This window comes from Cervus canadensis, chromosome 16 (assembly GCF_019320065.1).
Source record: "Cervus canadensis isolate Bull #8, Minnesota chromosome 16, ASM1932006v1, whole genome shotgun sequence".
Taxonomy (NCBI): domain Eukaryota; kingdom Metazoa; phylum Chordata; class Mammalia; order Artiodactyla; family Cervidae; genus Cervus; species Cervus canadensis.
The window spans coordinates 3,801,892-3,814,448 of NC_057401.1; the positions used below are offsets into that span (position 1 = coordinate 3,801,892).

Below are 12,557 nucleotides of genomic sequence, written 5' to 3' on the forward strand. Positions count from 1 at the left end.
CTTTGTAATGCAGTAATCACAGCACTTAGACACTGATGCAGGTAGAACTAAGTTCTAGGAGTTACAAGTGTGAAACCAAATATTTCTAGAAATGTCAGTACTGTGGTCCAGCAGGGAACAAGAGAGAAGGGAAAGGTCAGGAGAAAGGACAGTGGAAGGGCAGTTTTATCATTAAGGAAGTATTATACTATAAAATATCTTCGAAAGGTAAAAGCTTTCATCTACCACAAAAGCTTTCTGTTTGGCTATTTCTTTTTCCTTCATGATGGTAGCTTTAGAATTTTTTAACTGATGAGTAATGGTAAAGTAGGACTTTATTTCTAGAAATTCACTATACTGTCTGTCTTGCTGAAAGAGCCCCCAAACAAGAGACTACTTTGATAAGTAAAGGGTAGAAAAATCAGAAAGAGATGGTCCTTAAATAATCACATGCTCTGTTAAATTTTGGTAGGAGGATTTGTTTTCCTGCAGGATGAGCAGAATTTGAGACCACATTAGCCAAAGTCTGCAGGAACCAGCCAGCCAGCCACAACAGGCACATTCTGGAGAGATAAACCTTCTTCAACTCACAATTCTGGCATAGAAACTGCAGGGCTTGGGCTGTCAACATTAAATCCTTTTTGAATTTAATCAGGGAGGCTTGTTCTAACTTAAAGAAAGTGTTCAAAGGTCAGATAAAAAAATAAGGCTAATCCCAGCAAGGGTTCTTAGTCTGAATGAAGAAAGATGCTATTTTCCACCCAGTTGAACTATAAATAAATCTGTCCCCCATCATTGCAGGTGAATGATGCAACAGTGGTCACCACAAATTATAGAGCTCCTTCTTTCTTTTCCAGACCAGTCCCCTCCTTAAGCCTCTTCTGACTGAATACCTTTGTTTTCACCAACCAGAGCTGTTTCCTGCCTCCCTCCCACCCATCCCCTCCCAGAAAGCCTCCGCACACTCAAAGCCAGGAGCTCTACTACCAGCCTAAGACTGTGTGCTTCTCTTCTCCTCTCTGCTCTTTTCTGAGAAGCCTATCATTATCCTCAGGGCTCAAGGGCTATCTGTAGCTTTAGCAGGATGTCACGGCTCCGGCCAGTACCTATTAAGCTAGAAAGCAGAGCTATAAACAGACTGGGAAAAGGCTGGACTTCATGCATGACCCCATACCTTGAGGCAAAGAGATGGAGTTCTTTTCTACTCTTCCCTGCAAGAATAGCCTTGGGGCCTGTAAAGCTGACCACACGCCTGGTACCCAGGGGGAAGTAAAGGGATAAAAGATGTTGAATTTGGCATTATTAGAGATGCTGGATGAGAGCACCCTTGTGCTTTGAATGAATAATAGTAGCATAAAAAGAGCACATATATCCTTAGAGCAAGGCACACACTGTTCTAAGCGCTTTACATATTATTATATTAATAAATCCTGTAATAATCCTACAAGGTAGAATGCTATCCTTATCCTCATTTTACAGATGAGGAAACTGAGGCCCATGATAAAGAAGGCATCCTTTTTCACTTCGGGGATCTCTGCTTGGCCTCCTCTCCCCTCTTCCTCATCAACCCCCTCAAACTTCCTGGAGTTCCGGATAAATAAAAGAATTTAGAACTCTGGAAAGCTCTGAAGGCCATGTTGGCTCCAGATGTGGCATGGGCTTGGCCCTTTGCAGACGTGCAGGATGTTCTTGGGCTGCAGGAGGACAAAGCTGGGCGATTGTAAATCTAGGCTTATCAACCCCAGGTCTGTGAGAACTCAATCTTTCCTCTGCACATACTCAAAATCTCACCTTCTCTTTTTCCACAATTGCTCTTGATGAAAGAGTCATGCTGTCCAGGGAATGAAAGTGCACTAGGAAGGCAGAGAACTGACTATGTGGAAGTAAGTATGGGAGCTGCCTGCAAGAGCGGTCACCACTGCCCAGATCAGTGGCTGATGGAAGGAAGCCCACAGACAGGCCTGGCGCTGAGGCTGGTGAATGGATCAGGCCCAAATCTACTGCATACTCGCATTGCTGAGCTTGCGCGCTGTCCCCTCAGCCCCACCTGCTCCTCAGCATCCATCCATCCATTCATCCACCCATCCAACCATCCATCCCATCGCTTTATACCCCATGTAGTGTCCAGGGCCTGGGACATCGCTCAGTAGGGGTACACTAAACATCTACTCAATAGGAGAAACGGAAAATATTCTTACCAGATTTCTTTTTCCCAACATGTTCCCTGTATAGGAAAGAATAGGGGTGGGGAAGAGTAATGAGTCAGTATCTCTTGCGTACTGCTACAAGTTATTTCACTAGGAAAAGGAGATATGTCCCTCCCACAACATCTCCAGTGAATGAACCTAATTCCAAGTCAGCCCCAGGGACCCAGACCTCCTTAGAAGAAGGAATTCCTTTTGATTTTCTCCCTTTGCTCTGGTGCCCTGGGGACAGCATGTCCACTCTGTTTGTGGCGGAGGGGGCTCCAGGGAGTTGATGGGCAGGGGTGGGTATGCAATCTGAAAACAGGAGGGAGGCCCCCACACCGCATGGGGCCTGAGGCCACCTCATCAGGCACGGGAGGCCTCACCTGCCCCGGGCAGTGCCCTGAGCTGCACAGTCGGAGCGGGAAACGCTCGGTGGTGAGTGGGACGCACCGCACATCTCCCTCACGGTGTCACACAGGACACTGTTACGGGCGGGAATCCATACAGAATGAGTAATCACTTCTTACACTTGTTAACCACGTCAGCTTATACACAACTGCATTACGAACACAATGTTACAAATGAGGGTTTACAACATACTTTTAAGTAAACTATCCCATTAGTAAAGAGCTTTCCAGTGCTACAGAAAGTAAGATGAGATGGTCGGGTTGAGACAGATATAGTGGCAACAGCAATATTAGCAAATACTTACTACTAAATTCCTGATAAATGCTGTTACCTTGTGCCAGGATCCTGCTAGGTATTTTGAGTTCAGTCACTTAATACTCATAATAACCTCAGAAATAAGTACTCTCTAAATGCCCATTTAACAGATAAGGAAAATGAGACACAGAGAGGGTAAGTAACTTGCACAAGGTCACACAGCTTCTAAGTAGCACAGCCAGGATCTGAATCCAAGTCTATCTAAATTTTTAAGGACTGAGATACAATTCACTTGTCATAAATTTCATTCTTTTAAGGTACAGAACTCACTGTTTTTTTTAGTATATTCACAAAGTCATGCAACCACTGCCAACATCAAATCCAGGAAATTTTCATCCAAAAAGAAACCCCTTAGCAGCTCCTCTCCATTTCCAGTCCTTCCAGCCCTTTGACAACTATTAACATGCTTGCTGTTTCTAAGGATTTGTCTATTCTGGACTTTCACTATGAATGGAATCATACAATAGGTGGCCTGTGACTGGTTTCTTTCATGTAACATAATGCCTTCAAGGGTCATCCATGCTGTAGCTCACACCAGCGTTTCACTCCATTCTATGGCTGAATAATATCCCATTGTGTGGATAAATCACACTCTCTCTGTTCCCAGACATTTGCATGGTTTCCACTTTTTGGCTATTATAAACGATGTTTTATGAACTTTGCACACAAATTTTCACGTACATATTTTTATTTCTCTTGGTTATATACATAGGGATGGAATCGCTGATGAAACAGTAACTCTAGGTTTAATTTTTGAGGAACTGTCAGGCTGTCTCCCTCAGCGGCTACACCATTTACATTCTCACCAGCAACGTAAGGAGGTTTCAATTCCTCCATGTGCTCAACACCACTTGTTACTGTCTTGTCTTTCTGAGTCCAGCCACGCTAGTGGGTATGAAGTGGTATCTCCCTATGGTCGGGACTTGCATTTTCTGATGGCTAAGGATGTTGATGCTTTTGAACTGTGGTGTTGGAGAAGACTTTTGAGAGTCCCTTGGACTACAAGGAGATCCAACCAGGCCATCCTAAAGGAGATCAGTCCTGGGTGTTCCTTGGAAGGACTGATGCTGAAGCTGAAACTCCAGTACTTTGGCCACCTGATGCGAAGTTGACTCATTGGAAAAGACCCTGATGCTGGGAGGGATTGGGGGCAGGAGGAACAGGGGACGACAGAGGATGAGACGGCTGATGGCATCACTGACTCGATGGACATGAGTTTGAGTAAACTCCTTGGTGATGGATAGGGAGGCCTGGCGTGCTGTGATTCACGGGGTCACAAAGAGTCAGACACGACTGAGCGACTGAACTGTACTGAACTGACTGAAGGATGCTGAGCATCTTTTCATATGCCCACTGGCCATTTCTGTATCTTTTCTGAAGAAATGGGTTTTTCGTAATGTTTTGGTGTAATCTGAAAAGTTGGGGAGCAGGGAGCTAAGCTCTGGAGCCAGGGACTGCCCTCCCTCAAGTCTGGAAGCAGCAGCAGGGCTGGGCAGGTCAGGAGTGACATCCTCTGGCCAGGCATTGTCCAGCGAGGCCCAGCATCACACCCCGTGTGGGGGAAGGTGAGGGTGACAGGGAATCTCCCCGCTCCCAGTCCCAGCCGTTCACTGCGGACAGGGTCAGAGTGCTGTCCCTGGACTGACCCCCAGGACCCTCCCATCACTGCGCTCCACAGGTATGGAGACACGGAAGCCCGCAGAGGTGTGCTTCTCCCAGGACTGGAACGCGGCAGGCCTGGCTGGGGCTCACTGTCTGACCAAACCCCGACCGTCCTGCGGGTGGAGCTGTCCTTAAATGGCCGGGTTCAGGACACACCAGCAAAGGCCTCTTAAGTCTGCTTCTAAGCAGAGTGCCCTCTGCCCGCATGGCCCTCCAGGCTGTGACCTGGGCGTGGTCCGGGACACCTGAAATGCTGGTTCCCGCCCTGCTGTGTTCCCATCGCTACCGCCGCACTGGTCCAGCTGGAGCGGGGAGTGAGGGGCAGCAGGGGGCTCCTGGGGTCAAGCAGCAGCTTGTGTGGGCTCAAATAAGTACGCTGTTTCTTCTGTGAGACTTGCTTAGGGTGATTCCAAGTTTTCCCAGGTATGGCAGCAAAAAACCTGCCTCTAAAAGCACCATTTGGAACCCATGATGTCTTTGCTTAGAAACTGCTGGGCAAATCTCCCAATCTCCACTGCAAGCCTTACTCAGGGCTGAGCGTCAGAGACTTGATCAGGGACTAAGGCCACTGAACGGCTGCCCTCACAGTTCATTCCTCCCTAAACAGCAGCAGTTAGGTGACGCTGTCTGCTGGGGCCCCAGACACCCCATGGGCTCTCAGCAACTAACTTCCTTCCTTCCGTCCTTCCTCCCGTCCTTCCTTGTCAAAGCCTGGCTTAAGGACAGGAAGGCATCACTAGGTAAGTATCTGTCATGTGCCTGACACCATCATCACCCTTTATGAGCAGGATACTGCTTAACCAAGATGTGAGCAAGGTTAGCTATGCCCACTTTACTGATGAAAGAGAAACTCAGAGAAGTCAAGTCACCTGTCCAAGGTCACACAGCAGGGAATGGACAGAGAGACAGGAAACTTCCCTTTCCTTCCAGGAAACCTCTTGGAACCAGGTAGATACACTCTGGAGGGTGCTGGTTAGCTTATCTTAGCTGTCACTTTGTGCTTTTGGGGGGTACAGTCTAGGCTGCGTTTTGTATTTTTAGTCTATGTTCTTATCTGTGTGTGTGTTTGTGTGTGACATGCACACATGTATTCACATGCTCACACAGCCTTTCCCACCAGTATAGAAATCTCCTGAGGGCAGGTGCTATTTTTCTCTTGTATTATTCCTGAGGGAAGGAAGGGAAATGATCATTGAACACTACAGGTCATGGTCTTTTTTGTTTATTTTCTGTTTTTAAATAACTGGAGCAGTGAGATTTCTTCTAGCAGTCAAAAAAAGTTATAACTGTAGAAAAATTTAGATTCTCAGCACATACCGTAAGTTGGAATGAATTCTAATCGATTTAACGAGTAAATACTAAAAGAAACCCCAAACCATAAATCAACTAGAAAAAAATTAATGGAACTATCTTGTGTCTGAATGATAAGTGCCCTTCTTAGACTGAAAGCAAGTGAAAGAAGTCACAACTGAGAAATCTGGGCACCAGATTTGATTTCCCAAAAATATAAAACTTATACACGTCATAAAATCCAGAAACAAAATATAAATGTATGATAAAAGGGAAAAATATTTACAACAAATACAGCAAAGCTAATTCCTTACTATATAAACAATAACAAAATATTCCTTACTATATACAATAGTAAAAGCAACAGAAAAACTGAGCAAAGAGATTTTCCCCTTCCAACTACGAGTCAAGAGCTTCTTACTCTTGAACTTTAATGCCAACCAGCTTCTCTCTTTCCTAGCTCAAAAAATGCCCACCAGCCCGTAAGGCTCCCAAAGGCAAGAACTGGGATTGTTTTCCGGGCTTTCAGCGTGGGTGGCACTTGCGGGAAACATTTAGGAAATTAACACACTTGAATGGGTTGACCCTGTCTCTGCTGGGTTTTGCCCAGAGATGTGGGGGATGGGAGAGCCATCTGGAAGGCCTGCGAGGAAAGACTCTGGTCTTCCCATAGGAGAACAAGCATCTTCACACAGTACCCATTCCTCCCAGGGACGTACAACAACCAAACAGACCAGCTAGCTTCTTTCTTAGCATCTCATAAAAGACTGCAGAACCCAAGCATCTTGGCCCTGGCAGCCAGGGAGATGTGAAAACTGTGTACCTACTATGTGCCAGGCACTGTCCTAAGCCCTTCACACATACAGCCAAACCTCACAATGACTGCTGGTCCCACATCCATGGATTCAACCAACCTTGGATTGAAAATGTTTGGAAAAAAATTCCAGAAAGTTCCAAAAAGCAAAACATAATTTGCTGTGTGCCTGGCAACTATTAATAGAGCATTTATATTGCATCAGGTATTATAAGTAATCTGGAGATGATTTAATGTATATGAGAGGATGTGCATAGGTTATATGCAAACACTGCACCATCTTATATAAGGGACTTGAGCATCCGTGGATTTTACTATCTGTGGGGGGCCCTGGAACCAATTCCTTTGTCAATAAAGACAGTACTATTATTCCCACGTAAGAAGTGAGGAAATGGATTAACCTGAAAAGTATAAGAACCAAACTCTAACTCCAGGAAACTGGAGAAAATCTATCTTTGGAATTTTCTAACATAATACCCAGGGGGCACCATCATGATTTCAGCCCCCAAACTCCAGAAAACCAGCTGCTGATCATGTCCTAATCTTCCCATTGGTATTTCTGTTCAGGCTCCCAGTAACCCCACAATGCAGGTGGGGCAGGTGATGCAGTCTCGTTTCACAGATGAAGTAAGTGAGGCGGGAGGGGAGGGGATTGCTCTGCCCGGGGGGAACAGCTGGCTGCCTGGCCAGCAGACTGGAAGCTCCCTGTGGGCACAGACTGCATCTGCCGTGTCCTGTGTGCCCCGTGCCCAGCCCTTGGGCCTGGCAGTGGGCAGGCCCTCGATACCTATTTCCTGAGTGGATGAACAATGCTGGCACCCCTAACTGGGGCCAGCACTGGGCTCAGACCTCCCAGCCCTGTGTTCCTTCTGCCAGCCCAAGCCAGCCAATAAGTGGGGAAGGTCATGCCATGGTACCAGTGAGCATGACCAAGCCCCCACCCAGCCTCCCCGACACCCCAGGCCCTTGAGAGGGCTGGCTCCCACCCCACGGGCCCCAGCGTCCTTCCTTCCTGCACACAAGTGGCCGGACCCTTCTCCAGCACAGCAGGCTGCCCCAGGCAGGCCTGGCTCTCTCTTATGTCTGCAGATGAGCTGCGGTGAGGCCTGCTAGGAGTTGGGGACGCACACACCACCCTCACCAGGCAGGAGGCCAAGGGCATGAGAGCATTAACGCTCACAAGGGGCGCCTGGGTGGCTGTTCTTAACTTCAGGTCCCTGAATGGGACCCGACAGAACTGAGGACCTCCAGAAACTGGGGCGTTTTTTTTTTTGAGAGAGAAGGAAGAAAGCTTTTACTGGGTTCTCTAAATGCTCTGTGATCCTCCTCAAAGTTAAGATCTCTGGGATGCTGAGACGAGGTAGAAGAAAATCTGGATGTCACCGAATCCAGTGGACCAGGGAAGCCACACCCAGGTCAGCTCTGCCCCTCAGAGGCTGGCGTTTTGCCTTTTCTCCCGTGGGTACTGAGTCAGGTTTGTGGAGTGGTGGCCAAGAGCTTCTCTCTGCATCTTGTCATTGGATTCTTGAGCAAAGCTGCAAGGGAGGTGCTATCAGATCCACCCCATGAGACAGGAGATGGGCGCAGGCGTGAGGAGCCACTCGGCTTAACAGTGGCCTAGCAATCCTCCCAGTGGGGGCCTATCGAGGGACATCCTGAACAACTCTGGGATATAACCAGCTATGGCTGGGTACCCAGAGAGGAGAAAAGACCACGGGCCACCACTTTTTGAGCTCTTGGCAGGTTCCTGGAATTCCTACTTGTGGTAGCCACTCCATCGTCACTGTAACCATAAGCTGCGTTGCTATTCCCATTTCACAGGGACGGAAATCAAGGCCCAGGCTACACAGCCCATGTGTGGTAGAGGCGAGATTTGAACCTGGACGTACCTGATTGCAAACCCAGACTCTTTCTCTTAAGTCTGGTTGTCCCTTTTGTGGAAGGTATACACAGAGCTTACGTTCAGACTCAGGTAGACCTGAGGAAGAGTCACTTCACCTCTCCCAAACTGTGTGTCCTTGGGCAAGTCTCCTTCATTACTGTGACCCTCAACTTCCTCATCTGTAAAATGGAATGACAACTCCTACCTGGCAGTTCTGTGAGACAATGAAGTAGGAACCGAACACGCTACGCTCCATTTCCTCTGATTCACCTCCCCTAGAGATGAGACTGGAGGCCGGGGTCTATAAGCCTGAACTGACAGTTTAACTCTGCCTGCCTGGGAGCACTGCAGATGAAGATCCCTTGGGAATATTTCACCATGTCTTGTTTTGTCCATAAAAGCTGGGGAATGTTGACCAGGCACAAATGCTGAAGGCACCAGAAACAGAAATGGGCCAGGATGGGCTGCAGGCCCAGAGCAGATTTATACTTATCCTGCATCTTTCCAAAAAATCCACGGGTTGGCAAGGCATTCCCTTGTGATGTTCTGATTCAAAAGGTTTACTGGGGTCCCTGATGAAATGTCACCCCCCACACTTCTGTAGGCTGTCTCTGAGAAGCTATCTTCACTTATGCTGTGCTTGTCACAGGAAACGATATTTATCACAGAAAGTTAAGTTTATCACCTGTGGATAGTTAAGCCATTAGTCCTGAGTGAGCAGCTCACTTTGGGTGACCTCCAAACTTGATTCTGCCTGTCGCTCTGTGAGTGTGTATAAATGGCTTGATTCTACTTGTTAGAACTCCCTGCTGCTTTCACCTTACAGGGCTATTGAAAAACTAAGCTTTGTGTCTTCACCAGATTCACTTCCAGAAGGCAATGCGAGTCTTGCAAGCCCCACCTAATATTGAACCCATGAAAGCCTGGGTCACCACTGCTGCTCTGGGCAGTGAGTTACGCTCAGAGCTAAGAGGAACATTCGCACTCCTCCCAGAACTGTGCCTGGCTGGCACTTCTCAGCTCTTCCTGCCAGGGTGGCAGTGGACCCCCAAGCCTGCCAGCTCTTGCTCCTATGACCCAGGACAGCCTGGCACCTGTGGTCTGTGACCTCCACTCCCCCTACTCTGACTTCTCCATTAGACAGATCCCTTCTTTCTGCAAACACACAGGCATTTTCCCCCAAAAGGGCTTTTTGAAAAAAGCACCACGCGTAAGTCAGCGTTTCCTGCGGGTGCCATCCACTGCTGGCGTGAGACGGCCGGTGGGCAGGTGGTGTTGGATTCCGTGCGATGTGCGCTGGACAGTGGGGGAGGCGCCGCCCGGCCCCTGGGAGCGCACGCCGTCTGCTGCAGGAGAATGCGATCAGACCCTGGTCCCGACACTCACGAGCGACAGGGCCTCCAAGGGGTCCCCCTCACTCACGTCCCCGATGGTCGTGAGCACACCCGCCTTCGAGGACAGGGCACACAGTCCCCACCTCTGGGGCTCACCGTCTCCCGTTCACGTGCCATGGGGAGCGCAGGGCGTTAGGGAATTCAGAGGTGTGCACGGCCGGCTTCCTTCACCTGTAAAACTCACCTGCACCACCTGTGGTCACTGAGGAGGCCATAGAGGTAAGGCCTGGCAGGGGCTCCACTGAGAGAATCTAGTTTCGTTTTTCCTTCCTTTCCTGTAATTGCTCCTGGGGCTGGCTGGCCCAGCAGGAAGGAGGGCTGTGAGAACACGCTCAAGGGAGATCCACAAACCAACTTACTCTCTGGGGGGGTTCAGGTCCTCCGGTCTTGTTTCAAAGAACTGCAGCACCTCGTCACACTGGGAGATATACGGGGGCAGCTGGATCAGGGCCTGGGGGAGAGACATGCAGGCAAGCTCAGCGTAAGGGAAGAGCGGTCAGGATGCAGAAAGTCAAGACTCCATCACGATCACCCACCCCCCAGACTTTCAGATTCAGTAGGTCTGGAGTGGGGCCTGAGAACGTGCAATTCTAGCAAGTTTCCTGGTGATGCTCTACTGGCTGGCTTAGGAAACACACACACACAGAATATATACACACACATATATTACAGGCATACTTCGACAAATAATATGTACATATTTAGACAAAACCATGAATTATGAACAAAGTCCTACTATATAGCACAGGGAACTATATTCAATATCTTGCAATAAACCATAATGGAACAGGATATGGAAAAGAATATATATATATCTGCATATAGCTAAACCACTTTGCTGTACACCAAAACTAACACAACGTTGTAAATCAACTATACGTCAATAAAAATGCCTTTAAAAATTGTGAACTTCGTGCCCTGTTCTCTACATCACCATCTCTACGGGATGCTCAGTGTCTGCTGGACGGAAATCTCATGCTTTAGTCAACCAGCTGCCTACTGACTGGTGACGTTTACACTGCCTCCAACATGGCATGCCCGCATGTCCTAACTCACGGATCTGAAGGGTTCAAGTGAAGTGACTATTTCATGATTGAAGTAGAGGTCAGAGAGGTTGAAATACTCAGGACATCCCACTGCTCATGTCCATGTTCCTCTGCCCCCATGGCTCATCATTTTAAGGAGCCTCAACTGTCCCAACCAGCTAGATAACGAGGTGGTGGTGAGGGGTGGGGGGAGACACAAAGTGGACCCAGGCATTTCTTATGCAATTTATCTACCAACAGCTATTCAATGATTCAACAGGCATTTACTTTATGCCCAGCACTGACTGATTTCTGGGTCAAACAGGACAGAATTACAGGGTACATCCCATCAGGAAAGGATGTGAAACAAAGACCATGGCTCCAAAATGAATAAACAACTTAATTTAGCAAATATTCACTTAAGCCCCCTCTGGCACAAGTTCTGAGGATGCACATCTGAGTGCAGTAGAGCTTTTCATGTACACACTTTATTATAAACTTCTGAGCAGGGAGGGCCAGTGCAGACACGGGAATTTAAGCAGCATGGGTGTGCTATGCGGTGAGGCGGGACCCTGTTCTCGCCGCAGAAGGCCTCACTCCCTGGGGTTTCTATGCCTTCTTACCATGCTGAGTGTGGAGTCTGGAGTGGAAAAGGTTTGTCTCGTATTTTCTGTGAAACAAGGCTCTAAAAGCCATTCCCACCCAAAGTGATTTTCTAACCCTGCCACTGGACGATGATGGACTATGGAGAGATGGCTGCGGGGGGGTCTCCAGTGTGGCATCTTCTACAGCATTTTCAGGGGGTATTTTGCCCCTACATGATTTATCTTCCTGGTTTTAAAGAACTTTTAGTTGTGGTAAAATATGCATGATGTCATTACCACCTTTATCATTTTTACATACCATTCAGGGGCATTGAGCACAGTCACGCATCACCACCACCAACCCCCAGACCTCTTCTCATCCGGGGAGACTGCAACCCTGCTCCCATCAAATGACAGCTCTGCACTCTCCTCCGGACCTGGCAACTGCCATTCACCTTCTGTGTGTGTGAATTTGACTACTGCAGGTACCTCATTCATATAAGGGCAATCGTGCAGTACGTGTCTCCTTACTAGCATCATGACCTCAAGGTTCATCCACATTGTATGCAGTGTGTGTCAGAATGTCCTTCCTTTTCAAGGCTAAATGGTATTCCATTGTATGTATAGGACACATTTTGTTACTTCACCCCTTGAGATTCCAGTGTGTTGCTGATCCAACAGGACCTTTGAATCAGGCTCTGACTTTAAGTCACCTCCTTCTCCTGATGTATGACCTGGCCCAAACCTAAAGTGGAGCAGCAGGTGCACATGTTTTAGCAGTGTGCCTTCCCTGGCCACTGTCAACTTTCTACAATGGATAAGGAAGACAAAGGATGCTGACTTGGAGGGCCTGGTATCTGTGACTCACTGATATTTTTTATTAGCCTTGCAGGATCTTCTGCCCTGCAGCAACTTTTCAGGACCAATCTTATCCAGGCCAGAGGCAGAGAGCTCAGGAGGGAGAAAACGGATATCACCCCCGCCCCCCACCTCTCATTTCTGACCCCCTTCTCTT

At 48.1% G+C, this 12,557-nt stretch overlaps 1 protein-coding gene across 1 annotated transcript in view; it reads right to left on the reverse strand.

The window, feature by feature from the left end:
- SH3PXD2B (SH3 and PX domains 2B) overlaps window positions 1-12,557 on the reverse strand; it is a 116,634-nt gene that overhangs the window by 39,725 nt on the left and 64,352 nt on the right. Inside the window, exons 5-6 of the mRNA XM_043488887.1 lie at window positions 10,293-10,384; window positions 2,178-2,203 (exon numbers count right to left, since the gene is read on the reverse strand). Of these exons, the coding sequence (XP_043344822.1) occupies window positions 2,178-2,203; window positions 10,293-10,384 (118 nt within the window). The remainder of the gene's footprint in view (window positions 1-2,177; window positions 2,204-10,292; window positions 10,385-12,557) is intronic.